The sequence below is a fragment of the Oncorhynchus clarkii genome, chromosome 12 (assembly GCF_045791955.1).
Source record: "Oncorhynchus clarkii lewisi isolate Uvic-CL-2024 chromosome 12, UVic_Ocla_1.0, whole genome shotgun sequence".
NCBI classification, from domain to species: Eukaryota; Metazoa; Chordata; class Actinopteri; order Salmoniformes; family Salmonidae; genus Oncorhynchus; species Oncorhynchus clarkii.
Window position 1 is genome coordinate 52,018,183 of NC_092158.1, and position 25,518 is coordinate 52,043,700.

Consider the following 25,518-nt stretch of genomic DNA (forward strand, 5'->3'; position numbering starts at 1 on the left):
CCACTCGCCGTGTTTGGAGGAAGAAGAAGGATGAGTACAACCCTAAGAACACCATCCCAACCGTGAAGCATGGAGGTGGAAACATCATTCTTTGGGGATGATTTTCTGCAAAGGGGACAGGACGACTGCACCGTATTGAGGGGAGGATGGATGGGGCCATGTATCGTGAGATCTTGGCCAACAACCTCCTTCCCTCAGTAAGAGCATTGAAGATGGGTCGTGGCTGGGTCTTCCAGCATGACAACGACCCAAAACACACAGCCAGGGCAACTAAGGAGTGGCTCCGTAAGAAGAATTTCAATGTCCTGGAGTGGCCTAGCCAGTCTCCAGACCTGAACCCAATAGAAAATCTTTGGAGGGAGCTGAATGTCTGTATTGCCCAGCGACAGCCCCGAAACCTGAAGGATCTGGAGAAAGTCTGTATGGAGGAGTGGGCCAAAATCCCTCTGCAGTGTGTACAAACCTGGTCAAGAACTACAGGAAACGTATGATCTCTGTAATTGCAAACAAAGGTTTCTGTACCAAATATTAAGTTCTGCTTTTCGGATGTATCAAATACTTATGTCATGCAATAAAATGCAAATGAATTACTTAAAAATCATACAATGTGATTTTCTGGATTTTTGTTTTAGATTCCGTCTCTCACAGTTGAAGTGTACCTATGATAAAAAATTACAGACCTCTACATGCTTTGTGAGTGGGAAAACCTGCAAAATCGGCAGTGTATCAAATACTTGTTCTCCCCACTGTATACTTGCAGCCTAAAACTCGTACTACTGTTATTATAATTCTAATACTATTCCTAATGATAATTGCTGTAATTATGTTACTAATAAACATTGTTGTTTTCATTATTGTTGCTATTATCATTATGCCATCATAAGAACAAGCTATGAAACGTTACCATATGCTATTAACTATTATAACACCTATGAAATACATGAATTACCCTCTAAGCTTCTGCATCTGTGGTATTGTCTCAGGGAGAACCTTTCCAAAACTCTCTGGTAGAACGAAACAACGTAGGCTGGATAACACAGCCAGACTCCCAATCAAAACATATGGCAGTTACTTGTAATAATTACCTGGTAAAAGAGGGCAAGATTATGTACATCCACTTTATTAACAGTCCAATGTTGATTGTGTATCCCCTAGACTAGAGATGACAATTTAACATTACCTGCTGGGATAATCTGAAGAGATTAACAGAACCGCCAAGAAACAGAGTGGATGACTGGCAGAATCTTCGATAGCAACATTTCAGCAGTAACATAGCGATTATGTAGGCTGGCACTTCTACAGCTGCAGACAGGAAGAAGTCGATATAGGAATTCCCATGCAGGTTATTGGTATTGAATAGCAGTGCATAGTAGGCCATGATGATGATATCTAGAAAAAGCCCAAACAAAATACTGAGCATTAGTCATCTCAATAGGTTCTAATTGATGTCTAAGTAACCTGCAACAATCTTTATGCATAGAATTCAATACAATCTGCTCTACGGAAAACAAATATGATTATAAAAGTGCATATTTCAATTCAAATAAGACTGATTGTCATTTAACTTAAACACATGACGTAACCTCAACACCAACAATAAGGCACAGGAGAAGTGTTCAATTTGAAACTAAATGTATTTGTCACAACAGGTGTGGACCTACAGTGAAATACTTTGACGGGCCCTCCCCAACAATGCAGAGAGAAAGAAAATAGAGCAATAGAAAAGTAAAACACAAAAAGGAGTAACAATATATGCCATCTACCAGACGATTTTATCCAATAGAAACACAATGAGTAAGGTTAACTTGGCTATATATACTGAACAAATATCTAAATGCAACATGCAACAATTTCAAAGATTTTACTGAGTTCATGTATGGAAATCAGTCAATTGAAATAAATTAATGAGGCCCTAATCTATGGATTTTACATGACTGTGAATACAGATATGCACCTCTTGGTCACAGATAACTTTTAAAAAGGTAGGTGTGTGTATCAGAAAACCAGTCAGTATGTGGTGTGACCACCATATGCCTAATGCAGCTCGACACATCTCCTTCACATAGAGTTGATCAAGCTGTTGATTGTGGCATGTGTAATGTTGTCCCACTCCTCTTCAATGGCTGTGCGAAATTCCTGGATATTGGCAGGAACTGGAACACGCTATTGTACACATCGATAAGAGCAACCCAAACACGCTCAATGGGTGACATGTCTGGTGAGTATGCAGGCCAGAAAAGGACTGGGACACTTTCAGCTTCCAGGAATTGTGTACAGAGCCTTGAAACATGTGGCCGTGCATTATCATGCTGAAACTTGAGGTGATGGCGGCGGATGAATGGCACGACAATGGGACTCAGGATCTTGTCATGGTATCTCTGTGCCATCGATAAAATACAAGTATAGTGTTCATTGTCCGTACAGTAGCTTAAGCCTGCACATACCATAACCCTACCATGGAGCACTCTGTTCACAACGTTTACATCAGCAAACCGCTCGCCCAGGCGACACCATACACTTGGTCTGTGGTTGTGAGGCTGGTTGGACGTACTGCCAAATTCTCTAAAACAACATTGGAGGAGGCTAATGGTAGAGAATACAATATAAAAGTATTTAGCAACAGCTCTGGTGGACGTTCCTGCAGTCAGCATGACAATTGTATGCTCCCTCAAAACTTGAGACATCTGTGGCATTGTGTTGTGTGACAAAACGGCACATTTTTAGAGTGGCCTGTTGTTGTCCCCAGCACAAGGTGCACCTGTGTAATTATCATGCTGTTTAATCAGCATGTTGATATGACAAAAGAGAACTGCTCACTATCCAGGATGTAAACAGATTTGTGTATACAATTTGATAGAAATAAGCTTTTTTTATTTTACAGTATACAGTGCATTCGGAAAGTATTCAGACTTTTTTCACATTTCGTTACATTACAGCCTTACTATAAAATTGATTAAATGCATTTTGTTTCAAGTCCATCTACACACAATATCCCATAATGGGAAATTTTTGCTAATTTATATAAAATAAAATAAACTGAAATACCTTATTACATACATATTTAGACCCTTTGCTATGAGACTTTAAATTGAGCTCAGGTGCATCCTGCTTCTATTGATCATCCTTGAGATGTTTCTGTAACTTGATTGGAGTCCACCTGTGGTAAATTTAATTGATTGGACATGATTTGGAAAGGCACATACCTGTCTATATAAGGTCCCTCAGTTGACAGTGCATGTCAGAGCAAAAACCAAGGAACTGGAACTGTCCATATAGCTTGGAACCACCAAGACTTCCTAGAGCTGGCCGCCTGGCAAAACTTAGAAACCAGGAAAGAAGGGCCTTGGTCAAGGAGGTGACCAAGAACCTGATGGCCACTCTGACAGAGCTTCAGTTCCTCTGTGGAGATGGGAGAAACTTCCAGAAGGACAATCATCTCTACAGCATTCCACCAATCAGGTTTTAATGGTAGAGTGGCCAGAGGGAAGCCACTCCTCAGTAAAAGGCACATGACAGCCCACTTGGAGTTTGCCAAAAGGCACCTAAAGAACTCTCAGACCAAACAAGATTCTCTGGTCTGATGAAACCAAGATTGAGCTCTTTGGCCTGAATGCCAAAAGTCACGTCTGGAGGATACCTGGCACCATTCCTATGGTGAAGCATAGTGGTGGCACCATCATGTTGTGGGGATGTTTTTCAGCGGCAGGGACTGGAAGACTAGTCAGGATTAAAGGGAAAGATGAACAGAGTAAATTACAGACAGATTCTTGATGATAACCTTTGCCAGGGCGCTCAGGACCTCAGACTGGGGCGAAGGTTCACCTTCCAACAGGACAATGACCCTAAGCACAGGGCCAAGATAACGCAGGAGTGGCTTCTGGACAAGTCTCGGAATGACCTTGAGTGGCCCAGCCAGAGCTCGGATTTGAACCCGATCGAACATCTCTGGAGAGACCTGAAAATAGCCGTGCAGCGACGCTCAACCTGACAGATCTTGAGAAGATCTGCAGAGAAGAATGGGAGAAACTCCCCAAATACAGGTGTGCCAAGATTGTAGTATCCTACCCAAGAAGACTCCCGGCTGTAATCGCTGCCAAAGGTACTTCAACATAGTACTGTGTAAAGGTTCTGAATACTTATGTAGATATCATATTTCAGTATATGTTGATATCTTTTTCCACAAAAAAACAACTGTTTTTGCTTTGTCATTATGGGGTGTTGTGTGTAGATTGATGAGAGAAAAAAAACAATTTAATCAATTTTAGAACAAGGCTGTAATGTAGCAAAATGTGGAAAAGTCAAGGGTCTGAATACTTTCCGAATGCACAGTACAATTTCATAAAAGTAAAAGATAGCTAATAATTACAAACCAGAATACCGTTTTGTAGTTTTTAACACACCACAAGACAAAACAATTGTATAGTAGAAGATTCGCAAATCACAATTTAGACTCCTTCCCGAAACTCAGATTTGCTGTCAATGTTTTTGGTATCTTGGTCTGTGTTGCATCGACACCTGTAGAACAGACCAAAACACGTATTTGAAACAATTCTTAATTCATATACATACGGATGGACATAAAGAAGGACGGACAGTTTAACTCACCCTTTGATTTGTTGCATCTGTGAGATGGTTTCTGGCAACACCCTCCCATATGTCTCAGGTAAAATGAAGCAGCACAGACCCCCAAATATTGCCAGGCTACCAATAAATATGTATGGGAGGTACTTGTAGTAATTTCCTGCAAATAACAAAATCAAGACGTTTTCAGTACCAAGGGAGGGGTCTGAATATCAGCAAAGCAAATTCACAGTGCGAGACATTGTCAATCTTGTTCATCTCCACTGAACAAAGAAAGGGACCGTGAGTCAGGTTTTACCGAGGTAGATGATGAAGGGGGAGAGGATGGTGACTATGCGTGCTGCCATGGAGCACGTCCCCATAGCCATGTTCCTAACCACGGTGGGGAAGAGCTCCGACGTGACGGCGTACACCACACAGAATGCTGCGGTGATGGCAAACTTCCCCACCATCTCCAGAAAGACGGCCACTTCTGGGAGATCTGAAACATAGAGAGACAGCCAGGTGTAAACTGGGTGATAAATATATGTAAATGAGACTCCCCATGAGACTGTCAATTAATTTTACCTGTTGGGACAATGTTAATGAAGAGAATAACAGTGCCACCTAGGAAGAGAGTGGAGGACTGGCATAAGTGTCTGGAACAGTATCTGAGAAGCACCAGGACGATGAAATAGGCGGGCACTTCTACAACTCCAGACAGGAAGCAGTTGATATAGGGATTTCCATTGAGGTTGTTTGTGTTCAAAATCAGGGCAAAGTAACCACAGGAGATTATCATCCTGCAGAGAAGGGAAATCAAAGATACAGAGCCTATTGAGCAGGATAAACAGGCACAAACAAAGTCGTATTCAGAGCCATTGATATTGTTTAGGACTTCAGCTGCTAGGACTTACCACAGAAGGGAACACAGAACTGTGATTGAGAGCATGTTGCTGCTCCTCATGACATCCAGAATGTTGTGTTTCATGTCCTTCATGGCCAGAGCATCTTCTACCTGGTGATATGTGGGTAAGTCATCATCAGGATACATCATTTTTAAAAGCAAAATGCATAATGGTTGACATTTGTTGAGTAAATTCATACCCAGCCATCCCCTGTGTCTCAAGATGTCTTGAGTCATCTTAAAACACATTTCTAAGACTTGTCTTGAGACATGGACTGTGTCTCATTACACACCATGATATTTTGTGCCATGTCATCACGAAGACATGCAATGCAAAGCGCTTGACAACATTTTAACACACACACACACACACACACACACACACACAGTTGAAGTCAGAAGTTTACTTACACTTTAGCCAAATACATTAAAACTCAGTTTTTCACAATTCCTGACATTTAATCCTAGTAAAAATTATTTGTTTCAGTAGAGAGAATGATTTATTTATGATTTTACTTTTCACATTCCCAGTGGGTCAGAAGTTTACATGCACTCAATTAGTATTTGGTAGCATTGCCTTTAAATTGTTTAATTTGGGTAAAACATTTTGGGTAGCCTTCCACATGCTTCCCACAATATTGGCCCATTCTTCCTGACAGAGCTGGTGTCACTGAGTCAGGTTTGTAGGCCTCCTTGCTCGCACACGCTTTTTCAGTTCTGCCCAAAAATGTTCTATAGGATTGAGGTCAGGGCTTTGTGTTGGCCACTCCAATACCTTGACTTTGTTGTCCTTAAGCCATTTTGCCACAACTTTGGAAGCATGCTTGGGGTCATTGTCCATTTGGAAGACCCATTTGCGAACAAGCTTTAACTGATGTCTTGAGATGTTGCTTCAATATATCCACATAATTGTCCTCCCTCATGATGCCATCTATTTTGTGAAGTGCACCAGTCCCTCCTGCAGCAAAGCACCCCTCAACATGATGCTGCCACCTCTGTGCTTCACGGTTTGGATGGTGTTCTTCGGCTTGCAAGCCTTCCCCTTTTTCCTCCAAACATAACGATGGTCATTATGGCCAAACAATAGTCTGGCTTTTTGATGGCGGTTATGGAGCAGTGGCTTCTTCTTTGCTGAGCGGCCTTTCAGGTAAAGTCGATATAGGACTCGTTTTAATGTGGATATAGATACTTTTGTACCTGTTTCCTCCAGCATCTTCACAGGGTCCTTTGCTGTTGTTCTGGGATTGATTTACACTTTTTGCACCAAAGTACGTTCATCTCTTGGAGACAAAACGCATCCCATGGTGTTTATACTTGCGTACTATTGTTTGTACAGATGAACATGGTACCTTCAGGCATTTAGAAATAGCTCCCAAGGATGAACCAGAGATTGCAGGTCTACAATCTTTTTCTAAGGTCTTGGCTGATTTCTTTTGATTTTCCCATGATGTCAAGCAAAGAGGCACTGAGTTTGAAGGTAGGTCTTGAAATGCATCCACAGGTCCACCTCCAATTGACTCAAATTATGTCAATTAGCCTATCAGAAGCTTCTAAAGCCATCGCATAATTTTCTGGAATTTTCCAAGCTATTTAAAGGCACAGACAACTTAGTATATGCAAACTTCTGACCCACTGGACTTGTGATACAGTAATAAGATACAGTAATAAGAGAAATAATCTGTCTGTTAACAATTGTTTCCCTACCGGCCAAACCCTCCCTAACCCGGACGACACTAGGCCAATTGTGCGCCGCCCCACGGGCCTCCCGGTCAATGCCACTTACGACAGAGCCTGGGCGCGAACCCAGAATCTCTGGTGGCACAGCTGGCGCTGCAGTACTGCGCCCTTAAACACTGCGCCACCCGGGAGGCCTGCATTGCTGTTCTTGAAACAACCTGATACCCCTGGCACCTACCACCTTACCCCGTTCAAAGGCACTTAAATCTTTAAAAAATTATATATATATTTTTTTATTTCACCTTTATTTAACCAGGTAGAACAGTTGAGAACAAGTTCTCATTTACAACTGCAACTTGGCCAATATAAAGCAAAGCAGTGCAACAAAAACAACAACACAGAGTTACACATGGGATAAACAAATTTACAGTCAAAAACACAATAGAAAATATATGTACGATGTGTGCAAATGTAGTAAGGTTAGGGAGGTAAGGCAATAAATAGGCCATAGTGGGGAAATAATTACAATTTAGCATTAACACTGGAGTGATAGATGTGCAGATGATGATGTGCAAGTAGAGATACTGGGTGCAACAAAAAAAACAATATGGGGATGAGGTAGTTGGGTGTGCTATTTACAGATGGGCTGTGTACGGGTACAGTGATCGGTAAGCTGCTCTGACAGCTGATGCTTAAAGTTAGCGAGGGAGATGTAAGTCTCCAGCTTCAGTGATTTTTCAATTCGTTCCAGTCATTGGCAGCAGAGAACTGGAAGGAAAGACGGCCAAAGGAGGTGTTGGCTTTGGGGATGACCATTGTACTATACCTGCTGGAGCGCGTGCTACAGGTGGGTGTTGCTATGGTGACGGGTGAGCTGAGATAAGGCGGGGCTTTACCAAGCAAAGACTTATAGATGACCTGGAGCCAGTCGGTTTGGCGACGAATATGTAGCAAGGGCCAACCAACGAGAGCATACACGTCGCAGTGGTGGGTAGTATATGGGGCTTTGGTGACAAAACGGATGGCACTGTGATAGACTATATCCAATTTTCTGAGTAGAGTGTTGGAGGCTATTTTGTAAATGACATCGCCAAAGTCAAGGATCGGTAGGATAGTCAGTTTTACAAGGGTGTGTTTGGCAGAATGAATGAAGGAGGCTTTGTTGCAAAATAGGAAGCTGATTCTAGATTTAATTTTGGATTGGAGATGCTTAATATGAGTCTGGAAGGAGAGTTTACAGTCTAACCAGACACCTAGGTATTTGTAGTTGTCAGAACCGTCCAGAGTAGTGATGCTAGGCGGGCGGGCAGGTGTGGGCAACAATCGGTTGAAGAGCATGCATTTAGTTTTACTTGCATTTAAGAGCAGTTGGAGACCACAGAAGGAGTGTTGTATGGCATTGAAGCCCGTTTGAAGGTTTGTTAACACAGTGTCCAAGGAAGGGCAAGATGCATACAGAATGGTGTCGTCTGCGTAGAGGTGGATCAGAGAATCACCAACAGCAAGAGCGACATTGATATATACAGAGAAAAGAGTAGGTCCAAGAATTGAACACTGTGGCACCCCCATAGAGACTGCCAGAGGTCCGGACAACAGGCCCTCCAATTTGCCACACTGAACTCTCTCTGAGAAAGAGTTGGTGAACCAGGCGAGGCAGTCATTTTGGGTTACCCATTCACCTTCTGAATGGCACAAATACACAATCCATGTCTCAATTGTCACAAGGCTTAAAAATCCTTCTTAAACCCGTCTCCTCCCCTTCATCTACACTGAATGAAGTGGATTTAACAAGTCTTTAATATGGGATCATAGCTTTCACGTGGATTCACCTTGTCATTGTCTATGTCATGGAAAGAGTAGCGGTTCTTAATGTTTTGTACAATCAGTATGTATCTATTTTTATAATGATAATAACAAGATGACACATTTTTATTAAAACAAATAAAGTTATGAAAAACCCCTGATTGAGAGTTTGTATATTGATATTCAATAGAGCAGTGTTTCCCAAACTAGGTTCTCGGGACCCCAAGGGACCCCAAGGGGTGTACATTTTGGTGTTTGTCCCAGCACTACACAGCTGATTCCAATAATCAACTAAGCACTGATGAGAAGCCTATTTTATGACGTTTCCACTGGATCAGAACATGACATTTTTCCCCTTCACGCTGAGTGGCTATCAAAAGGCAGAGAGCTGGAAAGATTGTTCTAATACATTGAGGAATTATTGTAATTCTCAATGGTTATAAAAATGGATGTAAAAACATCTAGAGTGATGTAAAAACCAGGGGCACAACATTAGTTTTAGATGTGGGGGGGGACATACAATTTTACCTGACCACTCAGAGGCGTCTGTATGGTCCAAAAGCACTGCGATGCCTTGTTTTGTATCACATTCAAATGATACAACTGTTGGGGACAGAAATGCAATTTCAGATTGTGGGGAGGACATGTCACCCCTGCCCCCAGTGAAAGTTGCGCCCCTGGTAAAAACACACTTTGTTTGCTTGCTGTTTAAGGCGAAGAAAACATTACTTTGAGAAGCTCCACAGGTCATTAGAGGTGGTGCGTTAAACCAATCAGAAATACTATCAGATCCCCAAATTGGTACATGTATATGCCTAAATTTGCCCGCGGGCCAGGTACTGTAGCTTATAGGCCTAGTTCAATGCGTCTGTGTTTCTCAACATTGATAGGAACGCTCCAAACAAAGACAATGACTAAATTGACAGAACTCGTAAATGGAATTAAATAAACCCAAAACTTTCTCACAAGTGTAGCATAGTTTTTGCACTCCGCAAACAATGTGTCCACTCCGACAATGAGAACAGGAAGACTGGAATAATAATATTGAACGCATTAAAACTAAACCGTAACCATAACCAAAGTAACAAACATTGTAGACTTGAAATTATATGAATTAACTGTGAATGTACTACTGGTGATATATGTAATGGGGAATTGATAGACACTAAAAGTCAAATGCAAACAATTAACACAATGCAGGGAAACAATGAATGTGCACAGATTGGCGGGAGAGCGCACATTCTGGAGGGAGAAGTGCATTGTGCATCTGGATGTATGGTCAATGTGACGTCTGCATTGGCCATGCTGCATTTAGGGTGAAATGGCCTCATTAGAAGTCAGGGCAAGAATTGAAAATCAGAGGCAAGGTTGACTTATTGCTGTCCATCAATGATTCCCAACCAAATGTAATGGGCTTGAGCAATTTTTTACAAAAACAATGGATATACAGTATGATTGTTTATTTTTTGACGTAAACTGAAGCGGCAACTATGACAGGAGAAGGCTTGAAGGGCCCAAGCAAGACTATACATACAGGCCAAGTTTGGTAGGCACATGCCCTGAAGATGAACTCATTCAAATGGAAGAAATGTGAACCTTTTAATCATTACTTGATCTCAACTTGCCCTGATGACAGAAGCTTGTTTTAACACCCTCACAGGAGATTGGCCCCAAAGAGGACCTTGGTCAGCTGACGTTGAGTGCAGAAAATGGTTTGCAAATCCCCTATGTAGGGTATGTGCTGGCAGAGGTAAAGGTGGGGACCTTGGTTGTTGAGGAACAGAGAAATTGTGATTTCAAGAAATGAAATTCATAACCCTGGAAATCTACCCATATTAGGAAGGAATGTTATTGGATTATGTTGGGATGCTCTGGTACCTCTCATTTGTCAAACAGAACCAACCATGGTGAACATTGTCCAAATGAGCCAGGACCCTGAGCACTGGGAGGAGCTACAAGAACGAGATCCCTCCCTCAGATGTCAACATCCATATGTTGCCCAAGGGGCAAGACCTTCCGATGGAGAAAATAACTGGGAGACTGCAGCTGTGCGCCGCCTCCTATTGGAGAGGGCTAGTCTAGAGCTCAAAGATGGGGTACTCACTCGTCGGGTTTTGGACCCAGAAAAGCATCAGTATGCAGCCAAATCCATGGGAGGAATGGCCATGTTGGAATGGCCAAGATTCACACAGAAAAGGAAAGGGCAGTCGAGGTGGATGTAACATCTTAACCTGAACATGTGTGCAATAAAACTTTTCATAAAGGACCTGGTGAGTCTACCCCCTGAAAAATCTACCTCTGCCTGTGGAAAAGTGGGGAAGGATGCCCAGAGGAAGACTAAGCCAGTGTGCTCTGAAGGGAAATATGGTCAAATCCAAACCATGTCTTATCAATGGCTGATGCTATGGAACAGAGGAAGGTACTCCAGAGCATGCCCCCGACAAGAGACCCCGGTGGAGAACCAGGGGCAGACTGATGTCCAATACCCCAGACGGTCACCAAGGAGGAACATGGGAAGACACCCCTCCCAACTCCAATAGTGAGAAAAATAAATGGGCCTAAAGTAGTTGCAAAGTGCACCCGAGGACAGGTGGCGAAAAGTGGAGGAGAGTCATGATATGCCTAAATAAAATATTTTGAATTCTACCAGGAAATGGCTTGCTCTCACTCTTTTTTTGTGTGTGCGCATTTTGTGTGATTTGTGTTTCTGTTGGGCAGAGGAAGAATGCGCTCGAAGTCAAACGAATGGGGGCAAGAAAAGGGAACCAATGAAAGATAACTGGGGTAGCAGTAGATATAAACGTTGACCAGCTGAGGGCAAAGATTCCCTGTGTATGTGATGCTCGTCGTTTGATGTGACACAGACAGGGTGGCGAGAGTGGGGAAACAGAAGAGTCAATGTCTGTTCTTAAGTTGATTCTTTGCCTGACAAGGTGAAGTTAGGACATAAGTTATCCTATATGAGCGTATGTGCCGAATACATTACGATGTTACAGGTGTCAAGCGTATGGGCATGTGGCAGCAGTGTGTAGGAGGGAGGGTCCAAGGTGTGAGAAATGTGCAGAAGGGCATGAGACAAAGGAATGTGTGGTATTGGGGAAAGTAGTGGAATGTGTTAATTGTAGGGGTGCCCATGGAGCTGGGGATCAGAAATGTCTCGTGCAAGAGAGGCAGGTTGAGGTTTCCAGGGTTAGAGTAGAGCAGAAGTTGTCATATGCTGAGGCAGTGAAGAAAGTAGAGGAAGGTGGGTTTAAGGGGGAGGATCTCAGAAACTGGAAAAGGGGCGGAGCTCTGGCCACATTGATGGAAAACACAGACTGGAGTAACAGGGACGTTCACAGTTTAACTCTTTTCCATTGGACTGGATTTTAGTGAACGGATTTCTCATTTTAATGAGTAGACTGGTTTATTCTAACCATATGTTCAAAGTTAAATGTGTGGCATTGTACGGCACATCATTTATTTGTGCTACAGGCCTAACCCACAGGGGGTGTTTCTGGAATGGACAGAGCAGAAGGAAAACCATGAATGGATTTCCCCACCCCCTAAACTGGAGAAATACCTTTTTTTTTATTTTTGTGGAATAAAATTTCACTTTCGGCCATTAGTGTGTGGCCTAAATTTGTACCTACCTCTGTTCCCCCAAAAAAATCTATACTGTTTGTTGAAGCTCTGCCTCCTTTTTGTTGGTCACTGATGTGGTTCCCAACTGGCCACTCTGATTGAACCTGAATCTTTAGAGTCCTGGTGCGCAAACTTTCCACCAGGTGGCGGTGTCGGTTACTTTATGACACATTTACGGGTCACGACAGAGGAGTTTTGGTTCCTGACTCAAAGGGAATACCCTGCCGTCTCCTTGTGAGCATTAAAAGTCCTGGTACCCTTCGTCAGCTCATACAGTATCTGTGTGAAGCTGGGTTCAGTGCTCTCGTCTGCATTAAAACCAAATATCAATCCAGGTTGGATGTGACTGCAGAGATGAGGTGCACACTGACGACCACGCCCCCTTACTTTGACAAGCTCCAACCCGACATGCATCAAACGCACCCATCTCATTAGTGGTGGTGAGATATGAGACATTATGTCAGACTAATTTGCAATTGACTGTCTTAGCCCCACATTAAAAGTATGTGATAGTGAGTTGAGAAGACAGAAATACTGTTTTCTCAATTGACTGCCATAGCCCCCCCCAAAAAAATATAACTTAATGTCTTAATGTCTTATTTCTAAGATGTCTTATATATTTAAGACATTTTGATTTAACTAACCTTTACATTGACAGGGAGTCAATGCTGAGACCAAGGTCTCTATTCCAGATAAGCCCTGTATAGCACCGCAATACACATAAAAATACAATGTACACATGAAACTACACATTCATATACACAAAATACACGTAATTGCACACAATACACAAAAAGCAAAACACAATCATAAAAAAACACATTCTTCAAGATAAAAGGTCCTCCAACAGCTTTCTGAAATGCCCTAGAGGCACCAATTCCAAAAATGTTTACGAACGTTGGAGATCATTCCACACATGATTGTCACGTTCGTCATAATGATGAGACCAAGGCGCAACATGAGTAGAGTTCCACATAATTTTTATAAACTGAAACTCACCTAACATAACAACAAACAACCAAACATGAAGCTATACAAATAGTGCAGACAGGCAACTATGCATAGACAAGATCACACAACACAAATGAGGAAAATGGCTACCTAAATATGATCCCCAATCAGAGACAACGATAAACAGCTGTCTCTGATTGGGAACCATATCAGGCCAACATAGGCATACAAAAACCCCTAGACATACAAAATCTAGAGTACCCACCCTAGTCACACCCTGACCTAACCAAAATATATAGAAAACAGAGATATCTAAGGTCAGGGCGTGACAATGATGCATTTTTTTTTTACTAAGAGCAGATATACCAAACTCATTGGAAATCGAAGGGGGGGGATCTCCAGAGTTAGTCATCCCTGAGACCGGGTCTGGTATCCTGTACAGAACGTCTTTAAGTTAACAATGAAGAAAGTTAAGGCAGAAGTTTATGCAGGAGGGCTTTATCAACAAAAACAGTTTAATGCATCAGTCTATGAGACTTCAAAGAGGGCCAGCCAACATATCACTCGTAATAAAGCGCAGTGCACTATGATACACTGCGTACAATGTCTTCAATACAGTGGCAGCTGCATTCGTACGTCTCAAGACATGTCTTAGAGATGGTGATGAATGGGAAGGTTGCCCCTGCTTTCTATTACCTGCATATCCTTTATCTCCATTAGCACAGAGTCCACCATCTATCTCACGTTTGTTATTCTGCAGTGATTCACTGCATTGGTTAAAACACGTCAGAAACCTTTAACTAGAGTATTCTGATGAATTACCTGGATTACGCCATAAAGCAGGAAGGAGTGCATTAGCCTCTCAAATGATTTACCATTGGTTGATCTACTTCATTCAGGTTATGTATTGCAGCAAAAAGGACTTTGACTTCAACTGAATTGGTACCTAAAATATATATTTTACATCAGATTCAAAGACATAAACACTTTTGTAATTCTTCTGTGGATGTTTTTTTTTTAATCCATATCCTTAGGAAGTTTATTTTATGAAATGACGTAAGCTAAACTGTAGCTAAGTAAGCTAGCTCACCTCTGAGGGAGTGAAGATGACCTCTGGGGCTTCAACTCTGTTCCTCCTGGCAGCGTCTCTCAGTATGGCCTCAGCCTCCTCAACTCTTCCCTGAGAGAGCAGCCATCTGGGAGACTCTGGGATGACCCTATACCAATTCATACACAGTCATAAAAAAACTAAACGGAAGCCCTTTGTGCAGTCAGGCTAATGAAGTATGCAATAAGTAATGTACCTTGCTGAAAGAAGAGGCCACAGATCATTGACTAAGTAGAAGGTTTTGCGGGAAAACATTTTTTTTGTGGGGATAAATTGTGCTTACCACCATAGAGGCATGTATATGAGTCCAGAGCCTGCCATGGGCACCAGCAACCACCTCCACTCACGGATGAAGTATGCCACAGGTGACATTAACATGTAGCCAATCGCAGAGCTCAGGAACACTCCAAGAGAGGAGAATACCACTCGAACTCCAGGGCTCAGTATTTCTGTCCCTAGGACCAGATATGCAAGTTCAGTAAATTGACCAAATGTACAAGAGATACTGTAGTTACAAGGAATGCTTATTTTCAACCTACCTAGAACATACGCTATGACATAGTTGGAGACGGATCCAGCGCCAACAAAGAAGAAAATAATACTGAATGCCTCCCAGTTTGGGGAGAATATTTGTGCGAATGTGGCCACAATCTGGATTATTACAGTAGTGAAGAGTGCTGGCTTTCTTCCAAACCTATTGATGAAAAAGAATGCAAGGTCACTTCTCACATGATTCTCCATTAGCACTGAGGGTCACAGTATGAGAGTATACAGTATGACAGGATACAGTACTGACCTGTCGGACATCTGGCCAGAGATGAATGTTCCCACAAGCGCACCAAAGTAGTGAATTGATGTGGTCAAAGGAACTTTGTACGCGTTATCACACACCACATCCCACTGCAAAATACACATATTTCCTCATTTACACAAATGTATTTTCTCTACCCTTTACAAAAAGTGAAACTGCAGTTACTGTGCAGTAACTGTTATTCTGAATTCCAGTAACTGTTGTATGATGTAACTGCAAAAATAATCACAGTAGAATTGCAAAATGATGACAAGACAACATAGTAACACATCAGTTAGTTTCTGGATGCAGTAATTACAGTACAACTGCAACATACACTGCCTGTCACGTTGTATAAATGATTGGGAGACAGGCGCAGGAATTCGTAATAGGGGGGTTTAATAATCCACCCAAAATATACAACATGCCACGAAAGGCACGGGACGAAGCCCAAAACAAACGCGTATACAAAACACATCGACGTAACCCAAACAGAAGAGCGAGGTAAAAACTCTACTAAATACACGGAACGAGACTCGCAATACACTACACAGGGCGAGACCTGTAATAACAAGTGCACAATACATGCAGCACGAAAGCCGAAATAACAAAGCACAGGTACTCACAGACCAACGGACATGGGTACAATAACCGACAAGACAATGGTGAACAGAGGGCACAGATATATAATTACTAATAGGGGGAATTTGAATCAGGTGTGTGTAATGAGACAGTTCAGTAATGCCTAGAGGCTGGTGACGTAGACCTCCGAAACTGGTGCTTGAAATGAGCAGCAGTACCGGGGGAATCTGTGACAGTACCCTCCCAGACACTGATGGAGCTGATGGTGAAAATCCCTGGTCAGCCAAGTGCCCAGGATGTCCACCTCAGGAACCCAGCACCACTCCTCTGGGCTATACCCCTCCCCTGACGCGCTGCACCAGCAGTAGGACGACACTGGCCTCGAGGACGACCACAGGAACGCATGGCGAGTTGATCAGGGCCAGTTGCAGCTACTGAAGTTGCGTCGTCGGACGGGCCAGTTGCAGCTGCCGAAGTTGTGTCAACATCAGAGGGCCAGTTGCAGCTGCCGAAGTTGTGTCAGCATCAGAGGGCCAGTTGCAGCTGCCGAAGTTGTGTCAGCATCAGAGGGCCAGTTGCAGCTGCCGAAGTTGTGTCAGCATCAGAGGGCCAGTTGCAGCTGCCAAAGTTGTGTCAGCATCAGAGGGCCAGTTGCAGCTGCCGAAGTTGTGTCAGCATCAGAGGGCCAGTTGCAGCTGCCGAAGTTGCGGCACCACCGGACGGATCAGTTGCAGCTGCCGAAATTGCGGCGGCGTCGGACGGGCCAGTTGCAGCGGAATGTCACGGATTCCCCCGGTACTGCTGCCCATTCTATGCACTAGTTCCGGAGGTCTACGTCACCGGCCCCGTGGGTGACCACATGGTCGTGGTGCGGGTTGGTCAGGGCGCCGATGGTGAAAATCCCTGGTCAGTGAAGTGTCCAGGATGTCCACCATCCTGGACACCTGCCGGAACCCAGCACTGTTCCTCTGGGCCATACCCTCCCCTGACGCGCTGCACCAGCAGCGGGACGACACCGTTCTCGAGGACGACCACAGGAACGTGGTGCGGGTTGGTCAGGGCCAGTTGCAGCTGCCGAAGTTGCAGCGGCATCGGATGTGCCAGTTACAGCTGCCGAAGTTGTCAGATTGGCCAGTTCCAGCTGTCTCCATTTAGGGTCGGTTATTCTGTCACGTTGTATAAATGATTGGAGACAGGCGCAGGAATTCGTAATAGTTTTTTTGGGGGGGAAACTGACTAATTGACTTGAAAACGTTTTAGTACATTTATAACTTTATAAGTGGCCTAGCAGTTGTCATTAACGTGTTATGGGTTAGATGGAATGATCTTTGCTCCCGAGTGGAGCAGCGGTCTAAGGCAGTGCATCTCAGTGCTCGAGGCGTCACGACAGACCCCATGGTTTGAATCCAGGCTGTATCACATCCGGCCGTTATTGGAAGTCCCATAGGGCGGCGCACAATTGGCCCAGCGCTATCCGGGTTTGGCCGGTGTAGGTCGTCATTGTAAGTAAGAATTTGTTCTTAACTCACTTGCCTAGTTAAATAAAGGTTACATTTAAAAAAAAGTCAGAGGCCAGGAACAAAGGTGGCCTGTCTCTGAAACATGATGTTTCCGTAAGGGTGAGATAGTAGACATGTTATAGAGCTAATACTATAGATTGTGAACTATTACACTATAACACTGTCTGATAGCTTCACTGTTATATATCATTATATTCTCTCTATATTTGAGAGAGCGGTAGGAGCGGTGAAGGATGCTATATTAACAACATGGAACTGGACAACGGCGCAAATGAAGGGTATCTTAAAGTATGCATCATGGGCAGTGTTAGTGGTAGCAGGGTTGACCTTGTTAGCATTGCTGGGATATCACCTTCTGAAGGCGTTGATGTTGAAACGTGTATGCAGTGCTGATTTACCTCAATATGAGGTCCAGTTGATTCAGGCCATCGCACATGTACTGTATATCGGGTGGCCATGGAGGGAGAAGGAGGAGACGGGGGCTGAGTTAGGATGATATGGCGGAGTGGGAACCCCTTTTGTAAACCTGCAGCCTGAAGAGGAAGTCTGGGTACAAGCGTGGGGTGTATAGAGCCTTCATTTTTGTGGACCCCAGCGGAACAGTATCCCAAAGGTATAGAGTCAGGCTAAGGGAGTGCGGGAATCGTCCTGTTATCAAACTTCTTACTTACTTACTAATACTTGTCATGTTTTGTGTTTTTATTTTATTTTGCTTTACAAGTCTTTTGTTATCACTCTCTTAGGAAGAGAAAGTCAAAAGCTCCAGCTGAAATATCATGATCAGTTGTATAAAAGGAGGGGAATAAGAGTGTACATAGTGTGATAAGTCATAGGTTATAAGTCTCGGCGGTGTAAACATACAAATACACTGAGAATATGGTTTATTTTCTCAAAGTTTTGAAGTTTATATATAGTTGAACAGTATGGAGTTACTATTAAAAAGGGAGGGACTGCTGGGTTCTAGCTTGAAATTTAGTAATTCTTGTTATCATACTAGAAGGTATTGATTACTTTTACTGAGTGAGACAAGGGGGAGTGCAGAATGTTTTAACTTCTGTCTCATGGCTTCTAAGGAGGGAGGTAAAGGACAACAGTCTGGTTTCAGTCACTGATAAGGTAGGACATTTGTAGATTAGGGAGAGGTGAGGAATTCAGCCCGAGGTCAGGTCAGATGAAGTGAGAAGGAACAGTTCTATTTCACACACATACAGTATACCTCCACGCCCATGAAGGTCCTAGCATTAGGCAGGGCCATGACTACACCAGTGAGAGGAACCAATTCAGTTCCTGACCAGCAACAGAGATGTATTGGCTGTCTAGATGTGCAAGGAGTTGACTCCGCCTAGTAGGAGTGTATAAATATATGTAATTGTGTAAACATGTCTTTGTCTTTGCAGCTGTATGACCCAGTGGATGAATAAAGTTGGTTTGAGATGTTCCTAGTCGTCCGTTTGAGTTTTTACTCTGTTGGTTCAGAACCTAACAACGGATAATCATGAATTAATTGTGAATAATGTTAAGTGCGAAGGTTACAGAAGGATAAATATCATACACTCCCACCAAATGCTAACCTCCCCTGGTAATAGGTATGATCTTTGTGCCTCTGTAACTTTCTCATTCATCATTATTCACGATTTATTCATAATTATCCATAATCATGGTAGCATCCACATTCATGTAGAAGTGTTCAGAAACATATTATAATCTTATTTACAATAAATGTGAATCTGAAACACAATCAAAACGAACTGCAAATGCCTCCAACAAGTGTGTAGAGTCATAAGCGGGATGTTGTCATTGTGTGATAGGAAAATTTAAAGCTGGTCTATGCTGGTCAGATGCTGGTCAAGCTGGTCTAGCTGGTCAAACTTCTCTGACCAGCATGGTCTAGCTGGTTTTTGCTGGTGACCAGACTTTGTTGTGATTTTGCTGGCGACCAGCATTCGCTGTGTTTTGGACAAGCTAAAGCAAAACCAGCATCAAGTTTTGGTGTGCAGTTCACAAACTATTTGTTATTTTTGAACGACTCTGGTTACTGACTCGAGAGTTGTGATACGTTTTTTTCCAAGTGACTTGTTTATTTTTGATGTTCGTTTGACCTGACCGCAATGAATTTATGCAGCAGGATTTATAGATGCTCCTCATGCTCACCGGCTCCGGAGTTGTGCTCCAGCCAGCAAATGTCTATCATGCGTGCAGAAAGTACAGCATGTTGCAGCTAACATAGAGAAGAAAAAGATACATTTAGAACTGATAATTTATCGTATGGTACAAGAATGTACGCAATTAATAGATTATTTAATGTTATCAATGTTGCTTTGTAGAAGCTACAGCTTTGTAGAAACATACACTGCCAGCCGTTTGGGGGGGTTGCTGCAGTTGTGGCCGCAACTAGACCTGGTTTCAAAGGTATCAATGAATAATCATATTTGTATACACTCTTAGAAAAAAGGGTTCCATAAGGGTTCTTCGGCTGTCCCCATAGGAGAACCCAGTTGGTTCCAGGTAGAACCCTTTTGCGACATGAACTGACATGTTGTCCACCCAATCAAAGGATCAGAGAATGAATCTAGTACTGAAAGCATAATGTCACGATTGTCTTAATAACATTCGGAACAAGGCGCAGCATGATATGGGTTCCACATCTTTTTGTTTGTGAAACGCACAAAAACAATAAAGAGCAAATGACATGTGAAGCTATGGAGTGCTCACAGGCAACTACACATAAACATGATGCCACAAAAAAAACAGTGGGGAAATGGCTGCCTGAATATGATCCCCAATCAGAGACAACGCTAAACATCTGCCTCTGATTGGGAACCATACCAGGCCAACATAGAAATAAAACAACCTAGATCACCCACCCTAGTCACACCCCGACCTAACCAAAATAGAGAATAAAAAGGCTCTCTATGGTCAGGGCGTGACACATAAGCTACAGCTAGCACTGCAGTGCATAACATGTGGTGAGTAGTTGACTCAAAGAGAAAGAAAATAGTTGAACATTTTTTAGCAAATTGATTTCTTCCTAAATGAAGGAGAAGCAAAGAGAAATAGAGAGAGATTGACATTTTTTTTCAATTTCAGTTTCACTTACTTAGTAGGCAAATGCACCTAACTAGTTTAGCCTACTGAAACACCCTGCTCAAACAGAGGGATGCTATGTTAGCTAGCTGGCTATGACTATCCAACACAACACTGGAACTCTTCCTAGTCAAGCTAAGCTTGTGGTTTGACTAATTTGTTGCCACCGGGGCCCGCCAGTGTAACTGCTTACTGACTGTACACTGCAACATTCGTGCATCATTTTAGCGGGTTTACTAATGTGTTAGTTCTATTAGCTATGCTGACTATGACGTTACTTTAGCTAATATGGTGAAAACGATGTAGACTGTGTGTAGTGGTTTGGCTTGGAAAGTGTTTTTTTGCCTGGTGACATACAGCTGATGTGTTGTGCACTGAAATCCACAAGTGAAGAGAAAATGTGAAAGGAGGAGAGTGCATAACATAGATGAGAGAAGGAATACAACGTGGCTGCTATGAAACTGTGAACTGTGTTTACGATTGACCCCTGTATTCATTCCGACAATTCTGTTGAAAAATGTTTCTTAAACAGAAGCAAACGGAACAAAACAGGGATTAACATACCTGAATTTGTCCAGTAGAAACTATTGTTTGCAACTGTTGGACTGATGCAGGCAAGATGCAGGCAAGAGTATGCAAGGCGGTATTGAATGTTACTGTCTGTCACATCAAATTTGTCTCTCGTCCCGTGGGCACCTACATACAAACTTTCATTCATAGGCTAGGTTATAGCAACCTCATCATGGATATAGGGAAAATTTGAGTATCATGTAGTAGCCTAAACCTATCGCTGTTACATTAAACTGGGTGAATGGAATATGAATGACAGTCATCCAATATGCTGTAATAAAAATAAGGCCATGCTCATGGAAAGAAATCGTCCTCCCTCATCTGAAATGGCACTGACCACTACTGCTGCCATATTAAATCATTTAGCTGCTGTTAGCTTAGCTGACAAGCATCTCTTTAATAAACAACATTACATTTCTCCCTTGTGCTCACCAGAGATGTGGTACACTGTAAACAAGACTAGCTGTTAGGTTGATAACTTTTTCTTTTTTTTTGTTGTCAGTGCAACCTGTTATTTCGACTGGTTCATTGAATGAGTTTGGCTGTGGATGTGTTCTGTGTGATGCTTGGATGATGAAGTTTACCAAAACAAATTACAATAAAAGTTGAATTTTACGAATAAAGTTGTGAAGACCTTTATTTCCCATCAGTACAAAACATTGTTAAGATGCTTTTCAGACAACAATGCTGACTAGACGAGTTTGTTACATCATATGTTCTGTTGCTACTGTTCCAATCACATATTTGTGATGGTACGCTGCAGGGACCACTCAACAATGATCACAAATATGTGATCGTACTCGTCAAAGGGTTAAGCCCTAGTCAACCAGGTGAGGGGGGTTAGAGAGAATATGAACTCGTTCTCTCATTGTCAACTGCAATTATTTTCAGCAAACTTAATATTGCCTGCTAACCTGGATTTAAATATACAGGTTAAAAAATATATACTTCTGTGTATTGATTTTAAGAAAGGCATTGGTGTTTATGGTTAGGTACACGTTGGAGCAATGACAGACCTTTTTCGCGAATGCGCACTGCATCGATTATATGCAATGAGGGACACGCTAGATAAACTAGTAATATCATCAACTGTGTGTAGTTACAGTGCCTTGCGAAAGTATTCGGCCCCCTTGAACTTTGCGACCTTTTGCCACATTTCAGGCTTCAAACATAAAGATATTAAACGGTATTTTTTTGTGAAGAATCAACAAGTGGGACACAATCATGAAGTGGAACAACATTTATTGGATATTTCAAACTTTTTTAACAAATCAAAAACTGAAAAATTGGCCGTGCAAAATTATTCAGCCCCCTTAAGTTAATACTTTGTAGCGCCACCTTTTGCTGCGATTACAGCTGTAAGTCGCTTGGGGTATGTCTCTATCAGTTTTGCACATCGAGAGACTGAATTTTTTTCCCATTCCTCCTTGCAAAACAGCTCGAGCTCAGTGAGGTTGGATGGAGAGCATTTGTGAACAGCAGTTTTCAGTTCTTTCCACAGATTCTCGATTGGATTCAGGTCTGGACTTTGACTTGGCCATTCTAACACCTGGATATGTTTATTTTTGAACCATTCCATTGTAGATTTTGCTTTATGTTTTGGATCATTGTCTTGTTGGAAGACAAATCTCCGTCCCAGTCTCAGGTCTTTTGCAGACTCCATCAGGTTTTCTTCCAGAATGGTCCTGTATTTGGCTCCATCCATCTTCCCATCAATTTTAACCATCTTCCCTGTCCCTGCTGAAGAAAAGCAGGCCCAAACCATGATGCTGCCACCACCATGTTTGACAGTGGGGATGGTGTGTTCAACTGTGTTGCTTTTACGCCAAACATAACGTTTTGCATTGTTGCCAAAAAGTTCAATTTTGGTTTCATCTGACCAGAGCACCTTCTTCCACATGTTTGGTGTGTCTCCCAGGTGGCTTGTGGCAAACTTTAAACAACACTTTGTATGGATATCTTTAAGAAATGGCTTTCTTCTTGCCACTCTTCCATAAAGGCCAGATTTGTGCAATATACGACTGATTGTTGTCCTATGGACAGAGTCTCCCACCTCAGCTGTAGATATCTGCAGTTCATCCAGAGTGATCATGGGCCTCTTGGCTGCATCTCTGATCAGTCTTCTCCTTGTATGAGCTGAAAGTTTAGAGGGACGGCCAGGTCTTGGTAGATTTGCAGTGGTCTGATACTCCTTCCATTTCAATATTATCGTTTGCACAGTGCTCCTTGGGATGTTTAAAGCTTGGGAAATCTTTTTGTATCCAAATCCGGCTTAAAGGGGCTGAATAATTTTGCACGCCCAATTTTTCAGTTTTTGATTTTTAAAAAGTTTGAAATATCCAATAAATGTCGTTCCACTTCATGATTGTGTCCCACTTGTTGTTGATTCTTCACAAAAAAATAAAGTTTTATATCTTTATGTTTGAAGCCTGAAATGTGGCAAAAGGTCGCAAAGTTCAAGGGGCCCGAATACTTTCGCAAGGCACTGTATATCTAGTGATTATGATTGATTACGTTTAACGCTAGCTAGCAACTTACCTTGGCTTCTTACTGCATTCACGTGAAAAGCGTGCTCCTCGTGAGGCAGGTGGTTGGAGCGTTGGACTAGTTAACTGTAAGGTTGCAAGATTGAATCCCCCGAGCTGACAAGGTAAAAATCTGTCGTTCTGCCCCTGAATGAGGCAGTTAGCCCACCAAGGCAGGTAACCCACTGTCATTGAAAATAGAATGTGTTCTTAACTGACTTGCCTAGTTAAATAAAGTTTAAATAAAGGTGTCAATTATTTTTATTTTTTTTAATCGGTCAAATCGGTGTCCAAAAATACCCATTTCCGATTGTTATGAAAACTTGAAATCGGCCCTAATTAATCGGCCATTCTGATTAATCGGTCGACCGATAAAAACAGTATTTCTGTTACATGTATTTGAAATACATATTTAAAATTACACCTGATTATTTTGTCATTGTATTTCACTGACCTGAACTATAATCCAATGTATTTGAAACAAGATACTATCGAGACCTGTAATTTGTATTTTGAAAATACATAATCATTTTCTATACCATTTTCTTTTTGTGATTCACCATTTTGTGACCCCTTTTCACCCTGCATTGGTATCAGAAGTCTGATGGCACTAGGATGTGATAAGAGTCAATGATAATACCCAGCGTGCAATTGTACATTTTTACATTTACATTTTGGTCACAGCAGAATGTCACCATGTCATTGGTTTTAGGGTTAAAGAGTTGGATGGGAAAAAATACAATTCCCTTATGTTGATGATTTTTGCAAATCCAATCAGTTTTCCACATTGATACAACATCATCACATTGATTTTATTTGTTGAAATGACGTGTGCCAGTTTTTAGCCCAGTGGGTCTTATGCAGTGTGACTAACAGTCAGTGCATTCAACTACGGTAGTCATACAAGCACATTTCACAGTCATAGTAAATAAAAAACATTTATTTTTATTTTTTACTGTTACTGAGAATGTTGAATGCGTGGCACTTGCAAATGTATTTTGTGTTTTTCGAAATGACAAAATACCTCAGGGTTAGGGTTAAGCCTAACCCCAAAATACCTACATTATTTGCTTTTCATTCTCTTTTTATTATCATACACACCATTTTTTAGGTGCTTGGTAATAGTCAATCATGTTTGCAGTGATTTGCAATACATTTTTCTCACCTCCGTGACAAATGTTGACTGGTAGACCTCTTTGCTGTATTTCCAACCGTCCAAGCAACTCTCCAGCTCAATTTCACTCACGTTGATATCCACATTTGGAATGATATTCAGGCGAGAGTAGTTTTCAACTGTCTCCAGTTTGAGTCTTGAGCACGAGCTACGCTGTGACACACCATTCGTTGTCACCATGGGGATGGTCACATTTCTCCACAAGTCACTGACATTATAATCCTCAGGAATAAAGCACTCATGTGGCGGGGTATCGCCTACAAACACTATATAAATACCAGTAAATCCATTGGGCAGGATGCTGATGGCCAATGCCAAGAAGATTGTCCGCTGAAAGGGTCCCCATGTTCCCAAGAAAGCTGTAATTCCATCGTAATCTCTCATATTGGTGCTGTGTTCAGTTAACCTTTATTTGTAGTCAAGAAACTTCTTTACTTAAAGAAAACTGCCTGAACCATATATCTGCTCCGGAGGTTGTTGTAGTGTTGTTGGATAGCATCTGTCCCCATCTGACATCGACATCAAACATCAGAGCTCTCTCCTTTTATGGGCCATCCCCTCACTTGGAGGCATTAAGATAACATACAGTATTAACGCATCTTGAATTACTCCACTCCGTAGTGCTAATGTATTGGAAGGCCAT

General features: G+C 42.2%; 1 protein-coding gene across 1 annotated transcript; it reads right to left on the bottom strand.

Annotated features, from left to right (window-relative positions):
* Positions 1 to 1,620: 1,620 nt before the first annotated feature.
* On the bottom strand, positions 1,621 to 25,259 carry LOC139422069 (solute carrier family 22 member 4-like). Its single transcript, XM_071173215.1, has 10 exons — positions 24,867 to 25,259; positions 15,427 to 15,530; positions 15,170 to 15,324; positions 14,914 to 15,085; positions 14,613 to 14,739; positions 5,478 to 5,578; positions 5,149 to 5,363; positions 4,880 to 5,062; positions 4,606 to 4,741; positions 1,621 to 4,515 (listed from the first exon to the last, which is right to left on the bottom strand). The coding sequence occupies exons 1-10, from the start codon at positions 25,257 to 25,259 to the stop codon at positions 4,446 to 4,448; spliced, it is 1,656 nt and encodes a 551-aa protein (XP_071029316.1). The 3' UTR covers positions 1,621 to 4,445.
* Between the last annotated feature and the right edge of the window lie 259 nt (positions 25,260 to 25,518).

Bases quoted from the DNA above. Each gene is read 5' to 3' on its own strand.
- LOC139422069 (XM_071173215.1), bottom strand. From the start codon at position 25,259: ATGAGAGATTACGATGGAATTACAGCTTTCTTGGGAACATGGGGACCC. The intron at 15,531-24,866 runs GTGAGAAAAATG...TGTATTTTGCAG, and splicing joins AGTCAACATTTGTCACGGAG to TGGGATGTGGTGTGTGATAA. The intron at 5,364-5,477 runs GTAAGTCCTAGC...CCTTCTCTGCAG, and splicing joins GTTCTGTGTTCCCTTCTGTG to GATGATAATCTCCTGTGGTT.